The sequence below is a fragment of the Schistocerca nitens genome, chromosome 2 (assembly GCF_023898315.1).
Source record: "Schistocerca nitens isolate TAMUIC-IGC-003100 chromosome 2, iqSchNite1.1, whole genome shotgun sequence".
NCBI lineage: Eukaryota > Metazoa > Arthropoda > Insecta > Orthoptera > Acrididae > Schistocerca > Schistocerca nitens.
In genome coordinates, this window is record NC_064615.1 from 158,142,271 (window position 1) to 158,161,690 (window position 19,420).

At 42.2% G+C, this 19,420-nt stretch overlaps 1 protein-coding gene across 1 annotated transcript in view; it reads left to right on the plus strand.

Annotated features, from left to right (window-relative positions):
* The window catches only part of LOC126234305 (uncharacterized), a 39,162-nt gene extending 19,998 nt beyond the window's left edge, over positions 1 to 19,164 (plus strand). Inside the window, exons 2-3 of the mRNA XM_049942989.1 lie at positions 8,512 to 8,670; positions 18,323 to 19,164. Of these exons, the coding sequence (XP_049798946.1) occupies positions 8,512 to 8,670; positions 18,323 to 18,549 (386 nt within the window). The 3' untranslated portion in view covers positions 18,550 to 19,164. The remainder of the gene's footprint in view (positions 1 to 8,511; positions 8,671 to 18,322) is intronic.
* Positions 19,165 to 19,420: the final 256 nt, after the last annotated feature.

A 19,420-nucleotide genomic window follows, 5' to 3' on the forward strand; every position in this document is an offset into this window, starting at 1 on the left:
ACTTTATTCTCAAAAGCCGTGTTATCTCAGTTATATAAAACTTTTCATTAGATACATTGTATCACGTCGACATTCTCAATCACGAGACAAGTGCACACTGCGACGCAGACATAAAAAACGACTCAATGTCAGACTGATACCGACATCGGTGAAGATCATCTGATGCCTCCATCTGCCGAGATATTCATGACTAGCAAACGAGGTAGAAACGGAATACAGCCAAAAGTCAGTACAGTGCGGAAGAAGAACGAAAACAAAGACTCCAAAGACGTCAGTATTGCTACTCACGGAAAAGACTCTCAGCCCGAAACTCAATTGGAGATGCAATGAGACCACTATCGTTTAGACCAGGGGTCTCCAAACTCTTTAGTCCGCGGGCCGCATTGACTCCTCCACGAAGTCATGAGGGCCAAGATCTACCTAGTGGGATTAAAGCATCCTAGCACTCCATGATCACCGTAATGTAAGGCTACAGAGAAGATGAAATCGCAAAAATCTAAGGTTGTTGGAATAGCTAGCACTGAAACGAACTACAATTTTTATTTAATGACATAATTTTGATTGGTGGACGTACTTGACCGAAATTCTGGTGTACCTTATTCTAGTGAATTTCACCGACAAAAAAGTATGTCACTGCACATTCTTCACAAAAGCGTCCTGCAAAGTTAACGAAATCTCAAAATCATTGTTAGCAACACTATTACTGCAAGACGTAACAGATGTAGAGTATGTCAACGCACTGTTATTTCAAGCGGCGCAACAATAAGTTTAGTTATGTAGTCTTGCAGCGAGTAGCAGAGCCAGAGCATATATTTGATAGTTCTGTTGCGTGATTGTGTCTGTGTTGCGAGTGCCTCACGAGGGTTTTAGTGTTTTATGCGCTGTACTAGTAGGTGAGACGACGAAGTGTGGGACAATTCAAAGTTTGAATTCGAAGAGACAAGGAAAATCTGAAAATCGAAATAGGTATAGCACGACTTGAGTATTTTTTCAGTGTATTTTTTAGAGGAACTACAATGTAATTGTGAGTATTTAATTTAGTAATTAAAGTACCTTAAAAATAAATTCATTGCATTTTGTTTAGGCAGACTAATCCCTAGTTTTATTAGTATTAAATAGCACAATTTTATTTTCAGGTTATAATCTTTTGTGAAGTTCTGTACAAATATGGAAAAGAAACGAAAGGTTGATAGTGAATGTAGAATTTTTAAAGAGCAGTGGGGATGTCAATATTTCGTGGTGGAGTCAAGCAACAAACCAGTGTGTATTATTTGCAAAAAAAGCAATATCGGTCTTCAAAGAATACAATATAAAACCTCATTATGAGACTAAGCACTCTCAGAATTACTCCAAGTTTACAGGATGCGAACCATTAGAAATCTATGAGTCTCCGGAACGCCAGCTAAAAACCCAGCAGTTGCTATTTAAGAAAGTAAATGCTGAACAACATGCAGCAACTCGCGCTTGTTTTCGTGTGGCTCATTTAGTAGCGAAACAGTGTAAGCCATTTACCGACGGTGGATTAATTAAGAACTGCATTATTGCAACAGCAGAAGAAATGCGTCCAGGAAAAGTTAATTTATTTAAAAACATAAGTTTGTCGGCAAACAATGCGGCTCGAAGAATAGATGACATTGCACAAAATATGTCAGCACAAATGCGTGACAAAAATCAAGACAGACTGGTTCTCTTTGGCCGTGGATGAGTCAACAGAAGTATCAGATACTGCTCAAGTACTACTTTTTATTCGAGGGACTGACAAAAATTCTGAAGTGTATGAAGAGCTCCTTGATGTTCACAGTATTCACGGGACGACCACTGGCGAAGATATTTTTAAAGGAGTTGAAACGGCAGTTCAGAAAAACAATCTTCAGTGGAAGAAATTAAAATGTATTACAACTGATGGTGGCAAAAACATATGTGGGAAAAATAAAGGTGTTGTTGCTCTCCTTTCTAAGCTCGTAGAAAATGACGGTGGCTCAAAACCATTAGTAGTGCATTGTATTATTCACCAACAGTCTTTGTGTGGAAAACATTTAGATATGTCAGAAGTTTTAAAGCCATTTATTTCAGTTGTTAATTATATCAGATCCCATGCACTCAATCATCGCCAGTTCAGCGAGTTTCTTGAAGATATTGAGGAAAGCGACTTGCCATATTATACTGCAGTAAATTTATGACCCGTTTTGTTTGAACTCCGAAGAGTAATTGAAATTCTTTTGAACGAAAGGAATCGCCCTCTGGCTGAGTTACGGAACGGTGAGTGGTTATGGAAGCTAGCACTTTATACAGACTTAACTAAACATATGAATGACCTTAATTTAAAATTGCAAGGTGAAACCCAGCTTCTGCCTGATTTATAAACGCATGTTAAGTCATTTCGACAAAAGATTGCTTTGTTTCAGTCTCAATTGAACAAAGTATGCTTCACGCATTTTGATACATGCCAAACATTCAGTCACCAAGCTGAGATTCCGTTTCCTGTAACTTTTGCAATTGAAGCTTTGGGCGCTTTAAAAATTAATTTTGAATCACGTTTTAGAGATATCGATTAAAATCCAAACGATATCAAGATATTTCAAAATCCCTTTGACGTCGATATAGAAGCGCTACCCGCATAACTTCAGTTTGAAATTATTGATTTGCAATGTCGCGACTTTTTTAAAGGAAAACATTCAAAGTCAACTTTACTGGAATTTTATAAGTGTCTTCCGTCCACACAGTTTCCAAATTTACATAAATTTGCCCGTGGATTTTTTTCCGCTTTTGGCACTACTTATTTGTGTGAAAAAACTTTCTCCAAAATGAAACATGCAAAAAGCATTTACACATCAAAATTAGGTGATGAGCATTTGAAGTCGCTGATGATTTTCTCTATCAGTTAAGTTGATCCACAACTGGAGGTAATTATGAAAGGAAAGTTACAGCTACATAAAAGTCACTAATTATCACTAAGATGTTAAATTTCCTTACGTGAATACTCTTAGCATTGTGAGTTTTCAAGACATAAATTAATTACAGTTATTTTTATACATCAGTTACAATTAAAATATCCAATATCATTATGTACATGAAACCTCGGTTAAGAAGCGTCTACCATAATGATTAATTACTAAGGCTAGTCGACGAAGTGGCGTCCATTTGAAAGACTTGCACCAGATTCGTGAGTAGAATAAAATGCAAAAAAAATTTTTTCTTAAAATGTTTTCGCCAAACTAGTCTGTTAACCGTTCTTATTAGTTTTCACTATCGCACGGAGAATGGTGTGTCTGTTTATTGTGGATAGCCACAAGTTCAACCATGACCTTCCCCTTTGTAAAGAGCTCCAACAATGTCGCGGTGTATTCGTCGCGATAGACCTCGAAACTCAATTGTTGCCAGTATAGGTACCACCTCAAATATTTGGTGGGTCGGATACCGGGGATGTCCGGCCAGCAAACGCGGGCGGCTTTGCCGGCCGTCGAGGGCCGGTTTCGGCCCGCGGCCCGTAGTTTGGATACCCCTGGTTTAAACAGCATTGAAACCAATATTTTGATGTGGATACTCGGAAGAAACAAACTGTAATGGAACTTACTGATGTTGTAATATGTATTGATCTTCTGTATATTGAATACTCGGGGGTGACAAAAGTCATGGGGTAGTGCTATGCGCATACACAGATGGCTGTAGTAACGTGCCGCGCGGTTTGAGGCGCCACGTCACGGATTGCGCGGCCCCTGTCTCCAGTTCAAGTCCTCTCACGGGCATGGGTGTGTGTGTCGTTCTTAGCATAAGTTAGTATAAGAAGTGTGTAAGTCTAGAGACTGATGATCTCAGCAGTTTGGTCTCTTAAGAATTCACACACATTTGAGCATCTTTTGTAGAATCGTATACACAAGGTACAAAAGGGCGATGTATTGACGGAGCTGTCACTTGTACTCAGGGTGATTCATATGAAAAGGTATCCGCTATGATCGTGGCCGCACGACGGGAATTGAAAGACTTTGGACGCGAAATGGTAGTTGGAGCTATACGCGTGGGACGTTCCATTTCGGAAATACGAGTAGTTATGGAATTCAGTATTCCGAGATCCACAGTGTCAAGAGTGCGCTGAGAAAACCAGGTTTCGGGCATTATCTCCCACCATGGACAACCCAGTGGCCCAGAGGTGAGGCCTTTGCGTAGAATTGTAAGTGGTCGCAGACAAGCAATACTGCGCGATATAACCGCATAAATCAATGTGCGACATAGAGCGAACATATCCGTTAGGACTGTACGGCGAAATTAGGCGTTAATGGGCTATTGCAGCATCGCCTGCAGCGCCGCTCCTGCGCTCGTGATCGTAGCGGCTGGACCATACACGCCTGGGAAACCGTAGCCTGGTCAGATGAGTCCTGATTTCAGTTGGTAAGAGGTGACGTTAGGGTTCGAGTGTACGGCAGATTACAAGAAGCGATGCAAGGCACTGGGCTAGCTGGTGGTGGCTTCATATGGTGGGGATGTGTTTACATGGAACGGCCCGGGTCTTCTGGTCCAACTGAACCGGTCATTGACTGTAGATCGTTATATTCGGCTACTTGAAGACCATTTGCATCTTTTCATGGACTACATGTTCCGCAACATTGATGGAATTTTAATGGGTGACAATGCGCCCTGTCACGAGGCCTTAGTTGTTCGCGATTGGTTTGAAGAACATTCTGGACAATTCGAGCTTATGATTTGGTCATCCAGATCGCCTGAAGTGAACCCCATCGAACATTTATGGAACATTATCGACAGCTACGGAGGCAATATGCCTCAGATTTCTGCAGGGGGACTTGTTGAATCCAAGCCATTTCAGGCTGCTGCACTATGTCGGGGAAAAGAAGGTACGACGCGATATTATGAGGTATACCATGACTTTTGTCACCTTAGTGTGTATAATGCACGTGAAACAAGAACTGTTGGTCTTCATGGATTGTAAAGTCGTAGATGTTTGTGAATAAAGCTTATTTTCAGTATAAAAAGAAAAAAAAAATAGATAAAAATTTTAAAAATAAAAGTGGTTAATTGCACTGGCTGTCTATTTGTATGCTAATTTTCGATTCCCATTGTTGTCTTAATTTTTTTCGTGTTATTTTATCCATAACAATTAATTATAGAATTTAAGTATATTTAAACTGTTTTATCCATGACAATATTGAACAATTAGTTATAGAATTTAAATATATTTGAACTGTTCAGTTTATGTATACCCAATTTCTATATTCAATTTAGTTGCGATTACCATCGTCGAAGAAGAGAAATTTGTTAACATCGAGTATAGATTTAAGTGTCAGGAAGTCGTTTCTGAAAGTATTTGTATGGAGTGTAGCCATGTATGGAAGTGAAACATGGACGATAACCAGTTTGGACAAGAAGAGAATAGAAGCTTTTGAAATGTGGTGCTACAGAAGAATGCTGAAGATAAGGTGGGTAGATCACGTAACTAATGAGGAGGTATTGAATAGGATTGGGGAGAAGAGAAGTTTGTGGCACAACTTGACTAGAAGAAGGGATCGGTTGGTAGGACATGTTTTGAGGCATCAAGGGATCACAAATTTAGCATTGGAGGGCAGCGTGGAGGGTAAAAAAAATCGTAGAGGGAGACCAAGAGATGAATACACTAAGCAGATTCAGAAGGATGTAGGTTGCAGTAGGTACTGGGAGATGAAGAAGCTTGCACAGGATAGAGTAGCATGGAGAGCTGCTTCAAACCAGTCTCAGGACTGAAGACCACAACAACAATACCATCGTCGCAAATAAGAAGGCTATAGGGCACCACATTGCAGCACATCGGTAAAATTTTGGAATAGCCACCAATGTTCTTAAATGAAATATGTTTCAAATTATTTGAATTATTCCTCATCTCCTCTTTCACTTTGGATCTGTGAAAGTAACATTACCACATCTCTCCTTTTTCGTAAATATGTATTATGTACTCTCTTTTCCTGAGATGTTCAACGGCCCGGAATAGCATCAATATGGATCTATGGAACAATCCTATAAGGTGAAGGAAAAACGCACTCGGTGGTCGGCATGTGATTCCTCACCCAAACTGAAGACAAAAGTGTACCTAGCAGTACCTAATATCGCTAGTAGGTTTAAGAAAAATGCACATTAAGACACGAGACTCTGGCAACGCACTAACTGCGGGACGCGTTTTGATTCAAATGGCTCTGAGCACTATGGGACTCAACTGCTGAGGTCATTAGTCCCCTAGAACTTAGAACTACTTAAACCTAACTAACCTAAGGACATCATACACATCCATGCCCGAGGCAGGATTCGAACCTGCGACCGTAGCGGTCTCGCGGTTCCAGACTGCAGCGCCAGAACCGCGCGGCCACTTCGGCCGGCTGCGGGACGCGTGGCCAAAACCAGGTTGCATGAACTCTGCCCTCTGCTGAAGTTGTCCCTTTAACTCAGTGAGATGAGGCAAAGCTGTGGGGAAAGGATATGAAGACGCGCTGATGATCTCGTTAAACTTTTTTTTCAGTTAAAGCATCAATTGTATCCAATTTAAACCACCACTGTGCGGGACCGTACTTGTTTCGTCCATGACATAAAGTCAACAGAAAATAATAGTGAGTGGAGTAACATCGTCTGTTTCCAATGAGGTACAGAAAACACAATAGGTAGGTTGTACTAGATTGCACTTATGCTACGCACAATAATTCCATTCTGTACGTTGACGATGAGGCTTATCTTGACAGAGCCGGTAAGTAAACATACGAGCAGCGTTCGCTTTAGAGAAGATGTTCAAAGCGACCACGTAGCCTTTGTAGACACATCGCCACTCACAGGATCATACTTTGTTGGACTCTAGGCAAAACACCTGATACACCCACCATTGCTGAAGTGGCATGCACGCGAGCTATTAGGTCGTGTACATCCATGGGTGGAGTACTGCAAACTTGTTCGTTTAAGTGTCCCAACAGATAAAAAAACTTGTGGGTTAAGACCGGGGGAACGTGGAGCCTAGAAAACTGGAACTCCACGACCAATCCATTTCCCTGGAAACACTTCATTTAAATAGTTACGCGCATTCATTCCAAAGTGTGACGGTACGTCATCATGCAGGATCCATAGCTGTCGCCGAACACCAAGTGGAACGTTTTCTAATGCATCAGGCAAAGTATTGCAAAGAAACGTACGATATAGGGTCCCATTAGACTTGTCTGGCAGTAGTTAAGTGTCCAAAAGCACTCCTCCCATGATTCCAGCTCACAAGTTTATGTCATGCAGGATCCATAGCTGTCGCCGAACACCAAGTGGAACGTTTTCTAATGCATCAGGCAAAGTATTGCAAAGAAACGTACGATATAGGGTCCCATTAGACTTGTCTGGCAGTAGTTAAGTGTCCAAAAGCACTCCTCCCTTGATTCCAGCTCACAAGTTTATGTCAAAGTGTGCCTAAAAACCAGGTACATAAGTGACTTGTGGGTTCTGTTCTGACCAATACCGGCTGTTGTGAAGGTTGAAAATACCTTCACCTACATTCAACAGTCCACATCACGTTGTTTATAAAATGTTCGTTACCTTTCGCTTGGTGCAAAAGCCACTCACAAGTCTGTACTCGTCGAATGCTGTCTGGCTACTAGTGATGAGTCGATGTGCAATGACCTCGATGCAGTTCTTCGTCGTGAAACAAATAACCAATTTTTGAGATATCTGGAGCTGCCTTGCAATATCACGGATACTTCGCCGAGGTACTAGCGAACAGTTTCAAGAATAGCGCGCTCTGTTTGTGTATTACTTGTGGACGAAAGTTACCGGTTTCCCGAAGGTGTTGCCCCGACGACGAAAAACATTCTTGTCAGGATGGTGCCTTTGAGGGTAACGTGCAGTATACGCATGAGCAGCAGCGGCAGCTTGGTTATTGGATGCACCCAGCGCCAACGCATATCGGCGTCTTCATCGTTTGAGTACTCCACGGGGAAGCCGCACTACATTAACTTGGCAGGACCAGTTATAGTTGGGTGCTGCGCTGTTAGCAGACAGATACATTCAGTTGAATGGGTCCCACTCATGTGCTAGGTAATTATCGTGTGACAAAATGATGTTCTGCTTACAAACGACGAGAACTAGGGGACGGACGACTAAAAAATGAAAACAGAGCCCCAATGAGGGTTCGAACCATAGCTCCAAGGTGGATGTGAGTTTGATGTCGCAACAGTCTACGCAGCGAGTTTCGACAGCTGGTTCAGTGGTGCGTGGTGATACATGTTTCTCTGTACATTATGATGCACTGCACGATGTGATAGTGTTGCCAGCTCCTCGTTTTCATACATGTGTTTTCAAAATTCACCCAATTTCATTTTGCTATATAAACTTTTGTTTCGAATCTGGATGAGGAATCGTGTGTCGATCTCCAAGTGCGGCACCTTTTCTTCTAATCTAATTTAAGAGTTCATCAAGACTGTACTAGTTTTGGTCGCTAAAGTATTTACTAGTGGTAATTACTGAGCCTAATACTTCGAAAAGTTGTTGCTAAAATCTCTGTTGTTACAGGTGAAAGTCTGCGTTGTTACGTGTGCAGTTCATCGAATGACCCAACATGTGAACACAGCCCAAGGGGATATGATAAATGTGGCAAAACATCAGCGTTGGGCAGTTTGGCGTTGCAAGTAATACAGGGTCATTCCGTCTGCATCAAGGTTACCTATAAAGGTACGTGAACCATCATAATTAAGTTTAAGAAACACTCCATGATGTATATTGTAGTGTTGGCAGAAGAGCCAACACTGTGTTTCTAGAGGAGGCCGAAATGCACGCGTTTAATTACACGCTGACTGGCGTGAGTTCTGGAACAGGTCAATATCTTGAGAATTGCAAATAAAGTTCGTAGATGATGTAATACTTAACTTTAATCCACAATTGTAGAACATCTCTCGTTACGGTACATGCTTCATAATATTAATTATCAACTGCTATGGCGCCTTGCTAGGTCGTAGCAAATGACGTAGCTGAAGGCTATGCTAACTATCGTCTCGGCAAATGAGAGCGTATCGGTCAGTGTCGCTTCGCTAGCAAAGTCGGCTGTACAACTGGGGTGAGTGCTAGTAAGTCTCTCTAGACCTGCCGTGTGGTGGCGCTCGGTCTGCTATCACTGACAGTGGCGACACGCGGGTCCAACGTATACTAATGGACCGCGGCCGATTTAAAGGCTACCACCTAGCAAGTGTGGTGTCTGGCGGTGACACCACATATATAATAAAAACTGTGTTTTGTAATGTTTCAAGCTTTCTAGGAGTAACAGATAACAGGCACATTCCCAGGCATGCACGCGGTTTTTCGATTTCACTTTCACGAACCACGTCGACAGTAGATTGTGAAAGATTTTCTGCTGTGCCAACTGGATATTCACTCCAACCAGTTTCTAACGCTCCCTCCAAATTCTTCAACGGCATACACATTGTTCTGACAGTCGCATCTACTTGCGTGACTCTTTTACGAAATGGTTATTCAAATTCGTTGTTCGACTGTTTTTATCGAATTATTTATCAAATTCCTTAGCCTTGCCATCCACATTGAACATCTTCGTATATCATAGACATTCGTAAAACTCGAACTCTCAGTCCAATCATGACATGCTGCATTCAAACATGGAACCTTACGTTTCACGGACAGTGATCATAATGCTCAATTGGTTTGAGTCTTGGTCTGGCACACACTTACTCTCCCGGGAATTTTAATGACGCTCACAGCTCTGCATAGTGAAAGTTTCATTCATGTTGATAATAATTTCATATCTATTCGTTGTATGAGGCACAAGGGCTGCCTTCTAAACTTATAATGAAGTCATAGCATTTTCGGTACAGACTGTTTTATTACTTCTCAAAATATTCAATGTTATCATTTATACACGTTTTCATGCGTTCCAGCGGGTTCAGGAAACTTTTTTCCACTCTTACTTTGCTTTCTCAAAACGTACTTTTGGCAACATTCAACAGCTTCTTGATGAAATTAAAATCTTGGCCCACGAATTTTTGTTTGATATACGTAAAAGAAGACGTCGTTAGACGATATATCAGGCGTATAATGGCAAAGAGAGATTAATTCCATGTTTTCTCCGTCAAACAGTCGATTGTTTGACGTGCTGTTTGACAGCTGGTATTGTCATCTTGAAGAGAGATGCGAACGTTTCGATCGTTTTTTGTCGGTTCATCGCTGGACTTACAGTTAACAATTTGTATACTATTCAGCAGTAACTGCTCTTAGATCTTACAAAGCAATGATTGCGATCTGTCAGTGTAACCAAAGAAACAAGCGATTATTTTTGGATGATAAAATATTTTTAATATCCACCACAGGCTGCCAAATTCTTTATACAAGGTTACCTTTATTTCATCGTATATTACATTATAATACATTCTGTATATGTCTGTAGTAACAATGCTAACAAGATAAAACGTGTCCCACTTATTTGACTCAGTTACACCTTGGTTATTATAATGGCATTACAGTTGCGCCAGTGACATCTTTTAAAATTATTTGGTGCTACATAGGAGAAGAGACTTGTTCTCACATTCATATTTTTCTTTATTGTTATTTCACCCCCCCCCCCTCCACCTCCCCCACCACCACCCCACGTAGGCATGGGTGGGCTGCTAGCTGTACAATATCCAGCTCTTCATCCAAAAGACTGTACAATATTAACTAATACATTACAACAAGATTCAGGGCAGTAAACTTAAAATTGGTAAGAAGGTGATTGTATGACGCTATTTACACAAAATACAAGGTTGTTTTTCTTCGTTTTTAATTAAAACCAAAAAAGACTAACAAGTAAAGATAAAAAGAAAAAATAGGTGTTTAAAACACGTTAATTTAGAATGGGCACTGCACTTTTACTAAAAAACTGAAGGACATGCACTGAGGAAATGATTGTGCAGATTGGAAACTTTGGGTGTTCTCTTTTTATGTATGGGTGGGTGGATGGATGGCTTGGGGGAGGGGGGTTAGGATGGATAGCGGGAAGACAGAAAGGAAAGAATAGTTTGATGAGTGGGCAGGGTAGTGGTATCAACAGTGGAATGGGTGGAGAAAGATGGGAGAGGAAAGAGGGAGGGGGTAGAACTAATGTGGAGTGGGACTCCTAGGGAAGAGATATAGTTGGCAGGTTGGATAAGTATTGGGGCGCATTTGTTGTTTGAGGGAGTCAGTTGAATATGCATTGGAATAGGACATGGAATGTGTGTAGATTTAGGGACAGTGGGAATGATTTGTCAAGCGGTGGCAGCATAGTAGGATTCTTGATCAGAGGGGAAGCAATGGTGTTCTTGGAATCTAGTTTGCGGGCAGCACAACATAAACAGAGGAGTTCAATGTACATGAGAATGGGTAGGCATTTGATAAGGTGATAGATAATCCACACGGGGAAAGATAAACGGATGTGGAAAACAAGGTGGAGCCCAGCATTTGGAGGGACTGATAGAACTTAGGTGGAGAAGGTAACCATGCAACATTTGCATAGGAAAGGATGGGTCAGATAAAAGTCTTGTAGATGTGAAGGATAATGGAGCTGTAGACTCCCCAAGTTCGGACAGTTGATGGTTTTATTAGTTTTAGTCCATTGTGAACTTTTTGTTGGGCGTTGGTATATGATGTTTCTATGCCAGTTCCCTGTCATTGTTTAGTCCAAGGGATTTTAGCGTATTAGTTTTCTGGATAGGACGGTAGTAAACGTTGAGGCACCTGACGGCACTCGTTTGGAATAATTCCTATTACGTGCAATCCATGAATGCACAAATAGCGCTGCCCCACCTCTTGCTCCACCACGATAAGCGGAGTATTCGAGCAGTGGCTGCCTAGAACGGTAGGAGGCGTGCCTGCCACGCATCCTGAGGGGAGAGGAGCCGTGGGGGAAGACACTGTCGGCTGCTTGCCGCAGTATGCACAGTAGTACTTCGCAGTTTAACGTACTCGGAGATAAATGAAGACCTTTAAGCCAGTGCCGATTTTCTCAACTGCTAGCAGCACCAGTAAAATTGTCGAGTTGTTGCGCACAAGCTTTTATTTTCCTTGGACAACATACGAAAAACAAAAATAGATACAACAACCACATGTCACGATGTGCACTGAGGTCACTTAAGTCATTAGTTAGCGATTTGCACATATACAGATAGCGGTACTATTGCGTACACAAGGGATAAAAGGTCATTGCGGAGCTGTCATTTGTACTCAGGTGATTCAAGTGAAAAGGGTTCAGAAGTGATTAATGCCGCACGACAGGAATTAAATGGCTCTGAACGCGAAGTGGTTTTGGAGCCAGGCGCATGGAACGCACCATTTCGGAAACCGTTTGGCGGTTCAATATTCCGAGATCAACAGCGTCAGGAGCGTGCTAAGAATACCACATTTCAGACGCTAACGCTCACCACGGACAACGCAGTGACCGATGGCCTTCACTTACCGACCGGGAGCGGCGGCATTTGCGTACAGTTGTCTGTGCTAACAGACTAGCAACAATGCGTGAAACAACCACATAAATCAACGTGACATTCGACGACGGTATCCGTTAGGACAGTGCGGCAACATTTGGTGTTATTGGGCTATGGAAGCAGACTACCGACTCGAGCTCCTTTGCTAACAGCACGACATTGCCTCCAGCGCCTCTCCTGGGCTCGTGATCATATAGTTGGACTCTAGACTACTGGAAAATCGTGGCCTGGTCATATGATTTCCGATTTTAGTTTGCAAGAGCTGATGGTAGAGTCCGAATGTGCCGAGACCCCAAGAAGCCATGGATCCAAGTTGTCAACAAAACACCGTGCAAGCTGGTGGTGGCTCCATAATGGTGTGGGCTGTGTTTACACTGGATGGACTGAGTCCTCTGGTCCATGTGAACCGATGATTGACTGGAAATTGTTATGATCGGCTACTTGGAGACCATTTGCAGTCATTCATGACTTCATGTTCCCAAACAACGATGGAATTTTGTGGATGACAGTGCTTGATGTCACCAAGCGACAATTGTCCGCGATTGGTTTGAGAAACATTCTGGACAAATCGGGCGAATAATTTGGCCATCCAGTTCACCCAACATGAATCCCATCTAACATTTATGGGACATAATGGATAGGACATTTAGTGCACAAAATCGTATACCGGCAACACTTTTGCAGTTATGGACTGCTATAGAGGCAGCATGGCTAAATATGTCTGCTGGGGACTTCCAACGACTTGTTGAGCCCATGCCACGTCGAGTTGCTGCACTATGCTGGGCACAAGGAGGCGACCCGTTTCGATGGTATCGTACGACTTTTGTCACTTCACTGTAAAATAAGTAATTCCTAAAAAACGCCACACTTCCCCTGATCACGACCGCATTACCTATCGACACCTGTAAGAATGCCTCCTCTCCTATACACACGCCCTTCCAACCCTAGTTACTATCTCGACGATGATAACACCTAAGAGAATGCCACCTCTCTTACCTAAAAGCCATTTCCGCTACCAGTGACTTCCGCCTCCATGACTACCACGTCACCATCCTATCCGTCCTATCCCGTTAACTAACGCAATAAAATCTTTTGAACTACCCCTCGACCGGTAACTTACTATGGAAACCCTATCTACAAACGATCCAACAGAGGGGCCACAGTAGACTAAAAGTACGAAAACTACTAATTGGGCGAACTTGGGGATTACGCTCCGCCGCTGTCCTCCACACTGACAAAACATTGAGGCAACCCATACATCCCTACGTAAATGCTGGATGGACATCCATTTCACCTACGTTCTATCAGTCCATTCCAATTCTCTAGTGTCGTGCACTCAGCCTTGCTTTCTGCATCCGTTTTCCTTCGCCCACATTGACCCTTTTCATCTTATCATATTCCCACCACTCTTCACTCATACTGAACACCTTCAGACTACCTAATTCATCCAAAACTCGATTCCATTAATCCTCTTGTCTTCCCCCCTGATTTCTTTCCTTGTACATTGCCGCGGCAATACCGACACATTCCACCAACCTACCACCTGTACACTCTTTACATCCTCCCCCAACGACATTCCAACCCTCTCCCTCTTCCAGAAAATGGTCTCTGTCCCGACATTTACCCATCATACCAATTATAATAACCACCCCACCCATTCTACCTCATCAGGGCTCCTTAACCTCCCCATCTTCCCCTACCCCTTCTTCCCAGCGTTACCATTTTTCCTTACCTTTTTCTCCCATTAATATTATATCCTTAACGACACCCCAACTACTTCGTTCCTGTCTCCCCAACATCCATTCCTTCTCCATCGATACCACCCATCAATCGTCTGTGCTTATACTCACACCGTCCTACCTTACCGAAAACCTAACCCTTTCCTCTCCAATGGTAGGCTTTTTCTCCTATGGGAGGTCTTTCAACTTTTAGTGACAGTGTAGTGCTTCAAAAGTGTTTCAAATGGCTCTGAGCCCTGTGTGACTTAACATCTGAGGTCGTCAGTCTCCTAGAACTTAGAACTACTTAAACCTAACTAACCTAAGGACAGCACACACATCCATGCCCGAGGCAGGACTCCAACCTGCGACCGTAGCAGTCGTGCGGTTCCGGACTGTAGCGCCTAGAACCGCGCGGCCACCGCGGCCAGCGGTAGTGCTTCAGTATCAAGGTCACAGTGTTATATATCGTGTTTCAAATGTTTTGAATGTATTCCTATTGTTCTCTTTTTGCCTTTTACTATTCCTATTTTAAAAAATAACAACTGCGAAAATCAACTTTCTTTCATACAAAATCTTTATTGAATTTATCTTAACATATTTTAAAACCACTTGTAAATATTTCGCCTTTTAATTTATTGTCTTATTGTCTTTGTGTATGCTACATATCCTTTGGCTGAAGAGCGGATTGGCTATACCTCTGACTGCCCACCCCACCCACATAAGGCGAGGGAGTTTTAAATAATAATAACGGAAAAAAGGATGTGTGGCAACAAGATTCTGTTCTCACACCTGTTAAGCATGGAATACAATCACCGACGCAACTGTAAGCAATGTAACAAAAATAGCTATATGAAAAGTGTAACGATTTCAAATAAATGGTTTACCTTTTTACTTCGTTGCTGTACAGACATTTGAAAATGATGACGGACAGATCTTGTATAAAGAATTCGACAGCCTGCGTTGGATAGTTGAAACTATTTTATCGCCCAGAAATTACTTTGAGGAAATGAACCCCCACATGAAGAAACTAAGCGATCATGTTTTTGGTTTCGTTTCTTTTTATTTTGTCTCGCTTCATCTTTGAACACCCAAATAGTTGATTGTTGTTTAGTTTCCAGTTCCTAAGAGTATGTCCTCGATTGAATTTTTTGAGTATTTCCTTATGTCACTGAAAAAGAGCCTGTTGTCTAGCTGTGGTCTAATTCGGAGGACTCTATAGGTAATATTTTTTTCCGCAGCTGAATATTCACGCAGAATTGAATGTATCGCAGTCTTCGATATGCCTAGTACACGTTCATCTCGCCGCAAGCCATATCCTCTCTACGTATGTTGCACACAACATCAACGTTTTTGGAACAAAATCTAATATTGGTCGAACTTCGCAAAATTCGTCTCCGGTGAAAGTACGAAAACGATGAAATACTGCAGACCAATTGCAACAGTATTTTCTGTAGACGATTGATTGCCAAACGTTGAATGAAGTGATTTGGGCCATTGTTGTTAGTGAGGAATTCACAAAAATCTTAAAAAAAAACGGCCAAAGAAAACCTAAAGACGAAATTTCCATGTCTCTCACCTAAATGTTTCTTTAAACGCTAACTTTGCGAAGTACGCGCCCACATTCTCGGGACCCATTGTTTTATAAACAGGAAATGACAAATTTTTTAAAAGTAGTGTTGTCACACTTCAGTAGTGCCATCTGGTGGTCGTTTCTAAAAACTTAAAAGCCGGCTCTATACAAGAGCAGTTATCCAATTTCTTCGCACAGAAGGGGTGCATGCTTCATAAATTAATCGCAGAATGAAAGAGATGTACAGAGAGCGATGTCTCGTATGTGCACTACATTCTGGTGATGTCAGCGTTATGAGGCGGGCCGTGTAAAAATCAAGGTCATGCCACGCTCCGGGCAAGTGCACGGTGTCACCACCACCAACACGATTTCGGTTGTGGAGGCGATCATAAGGACGAATCAACGGATCACCACAGGCCTTCCATATACACCTCCCGTCCCCCATGCGCATCCTCTATGACCTGATTCCTTTCCCCATCTGCTCCTTTTTCTCAACATATCCGAATCCTTACACCTGCCACCGACTTTATCCCCCCTCCCAATCCCCTGGTTGCTCCTCTTCTCTCCAACCCTCGCCCGAACCCCCATCTGCTGCCACGCCTTCACCATTGTGTCCCCCCTACTCTCCACCTATACACCCCTAATCTCCTTCCCCAAGGTAGCTTTTGTCAAGTCCCTCTCCCAGATGATGCCCTCTCTCCCTCCATTTATCCCTCCTATCAACTCTGATCCTCACCTCCCCCTCCCTCCCTCTGTGCTTTGCCCTGGCTCCCTCTCCCCCCCTTCCATCCTGTTCTTCTCCGCCTACCCTCTCTTTGACTCCTTTCTCTCTGCTGAGTCCTTTTTCTTTCCCCTCCATTGCTTTCCCCATTCCATCTCATGTCCTCCCTGGCCCATTTTTTCTGTGTCCTCTTCCTCCATCGGCTCCCCCTATTTTTTTCTTTTCCTCTCCTCCCTCCCTTCTCTTTTCCCCCTCATCTCTCTGAGTCCTCCCCCCCCCCCACCCAGTCTGCTTTTGTACTCTATCGTGCAGTGTTTTCTTTGAGTGCTCAGTGCTTTGTGTCCCTCTTTTTAAGTGATGTGAACAGAAACCAGACTGTCGCTGTGTTTTTTAATTGTGCCTATGTGTTTTAATCAACATTGCCCAACCTTTGTTTTTTATATTTTCTTCGCAACTTTTCACCATGTTCGTTTTCTCACCTGTTTTTATTGTTATATCTCCTGATTATCTTTTTTAACTTTATCTGTAGACTGCAGAGCGGCGTATTACGCTGCTGCCAGCCCCCCTCCCCCCTCTTTCCCGTCTGGAGGGAGGGAGGAGAATCGAAATACAATAAAGGAAGAAAAAAGGATCACCACAGGTGACACTGTTGTTAAACTGGCGATAAGCAGAGGAACTGTACATCACATAAAATCCACATGAAGCTTCGTTATTTCAAAGTTCATGCATAATCGGTGCCGAAGCATCTTTCAGAGACTCAAAAGACGGCGAGAAGGGTGCTTGCCTAAAATATCTGTTGAAAAACGTGAATTTCATTGCTCAGATTTCGGGTGTGATGAAACGTGTTGTCACCACTTCGATCCGGCCTCCAGACAGATGAGCATGAGATGACAGCATCTTGGTTCCCCTCAACCAAAAAACGCCCACTGTCCAGATACTGGAGAAGTGATGCTCAATTTCTTTCTCAATAAAAAAGTATCTATGCTCATCGGCTGGCTACCACTGGGTGCAACAGTTAACGCTGAGCAGTATTGCAACACGTTCCTGAGGCTCACAGAGGCCATCAGTAACAATAACAGGAGCAAGCTCTCGAATGGGCAGTCTTTCTCGAGGATAACGGTAGGCCACACAAGTGGCTAAGAAGATTCTCGAGCTCTTTCAGAAATTACTATCGAAGGTCCTGGAATATCCTCCTTACAGCCCAGATATCTCCCCATATGAATAACATATCTTCGGCCCCTTAAAACAATCTCTGTAAGGTCAGAGGTTCACGTTTGACAAGGAAGTACAGTGCACCGTGGAGAACTGGACCGTCAGCAACCCAGGAATTTCTCTACTGAAGCCATCCACTGCCTTCCTACGCGCTGGGATCGGTGTATCTATGTCAGTGGGAATTATGTGTAGTTGTACTGTTCTACACGAATTGTAATTATAATACTGTTTTCACCTGGGCACACATTATAACTTCACTATTTGTAAACTAAGTCCCGTACAGCCATGGTACATTTAGAATCCACCAAACGTAACACGGACTTAGAGACGCAGCTTCTACATTACTGCATAATAACTATTGTTGTTATTCATTGCTCTGACAGCCATCTAAAGCTGTTTACATAGAGCGAGTTTCAATTTGTGAGGAGTTGGTTCCAGTTAACTCAAAGACACCATGTCTGGAAATTCGATTTTTTAAAAAAGTGAAACAACCCAATTTTTGAAACTAAATAAGTACAACCAAATTATAAACAAAAACCTCCTAACAACCATTGCTATTCCTCGCAGACTATTGTTGGCTTTAATGTTGGACAAATACTGTAATATGTATTTGCATGAGGAATTTCAAGTGCTAAAATTCTACTTTTATTTGCAGATTATGAGGACAACAAACTGTACATCCAGCGGGCGTGCGCTGTGGAAAGCGAAGTGATAGATGCTTGCTCATTTAAAAACTTGGTGACGCAGTTTAAAAACTCGGAAATCGTCGACTGCGAAATCTGTACAACCAATTACTGCAACAATGGCTACAAAATCAGCAACCAACTCCTCCTCTCCTGCTTGTCGTTATTGTTTTCTTTCTTAGTTTCATACCTGTGGTGATAAACTGATAAATCTCTGTCCTGTAAATAAAGACTGTCTTCTTTGTGATGTCACAAACTTTCAAGACTGAAGAGGCATAGTGATAAGTTTTAAATAGGTCATTCTACATATCAAATATTCAATGCGATGTGTTGTCAACCGATTTCGACTGACGTTTTGAAACTAGCATCTTGTAATGCACCACACAGAATGTCAAACGGTATAAAATTTAAACTCAATCAGTCCAGTGCTTGCAGCCAACCGTCTGTTATCACAGGCGAAGTAAGCCTTGAATTTGTACACATGCGAGATGAAGTACAGTATGTCATGCTGCTAAATAAGAAAACATCGTACAGGCATTTAGAGTGGTACAACGGATATTATATTCCGTCTGATATTACATGTTATATGGCCGTAGACAATACATTAACGCATAACATCTTTATCAGTTATGCTTCAACGTATAACATATTAACTGAAATCGGTCGACAACACTTTACAATAAAGATTTCACAATCAGATGTGATTTATTATGTTTGAGTAGCGTTACGTCTACAAAACATATGATAAAAAGCATGAAATAGGATATTTGAACAGTGTTTTGGAACTATATGATGTTTTCCATGATTTTATAAACTCAATAAAGTGTGATATAAATGTGTATACCGGTACATCCCTAAAGATGTTTTAATAATTTATAAACATTTGAACCAAGAAAACTTTGTGTTTGTGTGTGTGTGTGTGTGTGTGTGTGTGTCGGAGAGAAAGAGAAAAAGGTGGGGGGGGGGTTATGTCTCCAAGTTAAATGAAAGTCAGTTGTTTCTTTTTGTTTCTAAGATTTGGGAATCGAATGGTTTCTGGGCAGAATTGCCTTCTACACTAACAGAAGTTC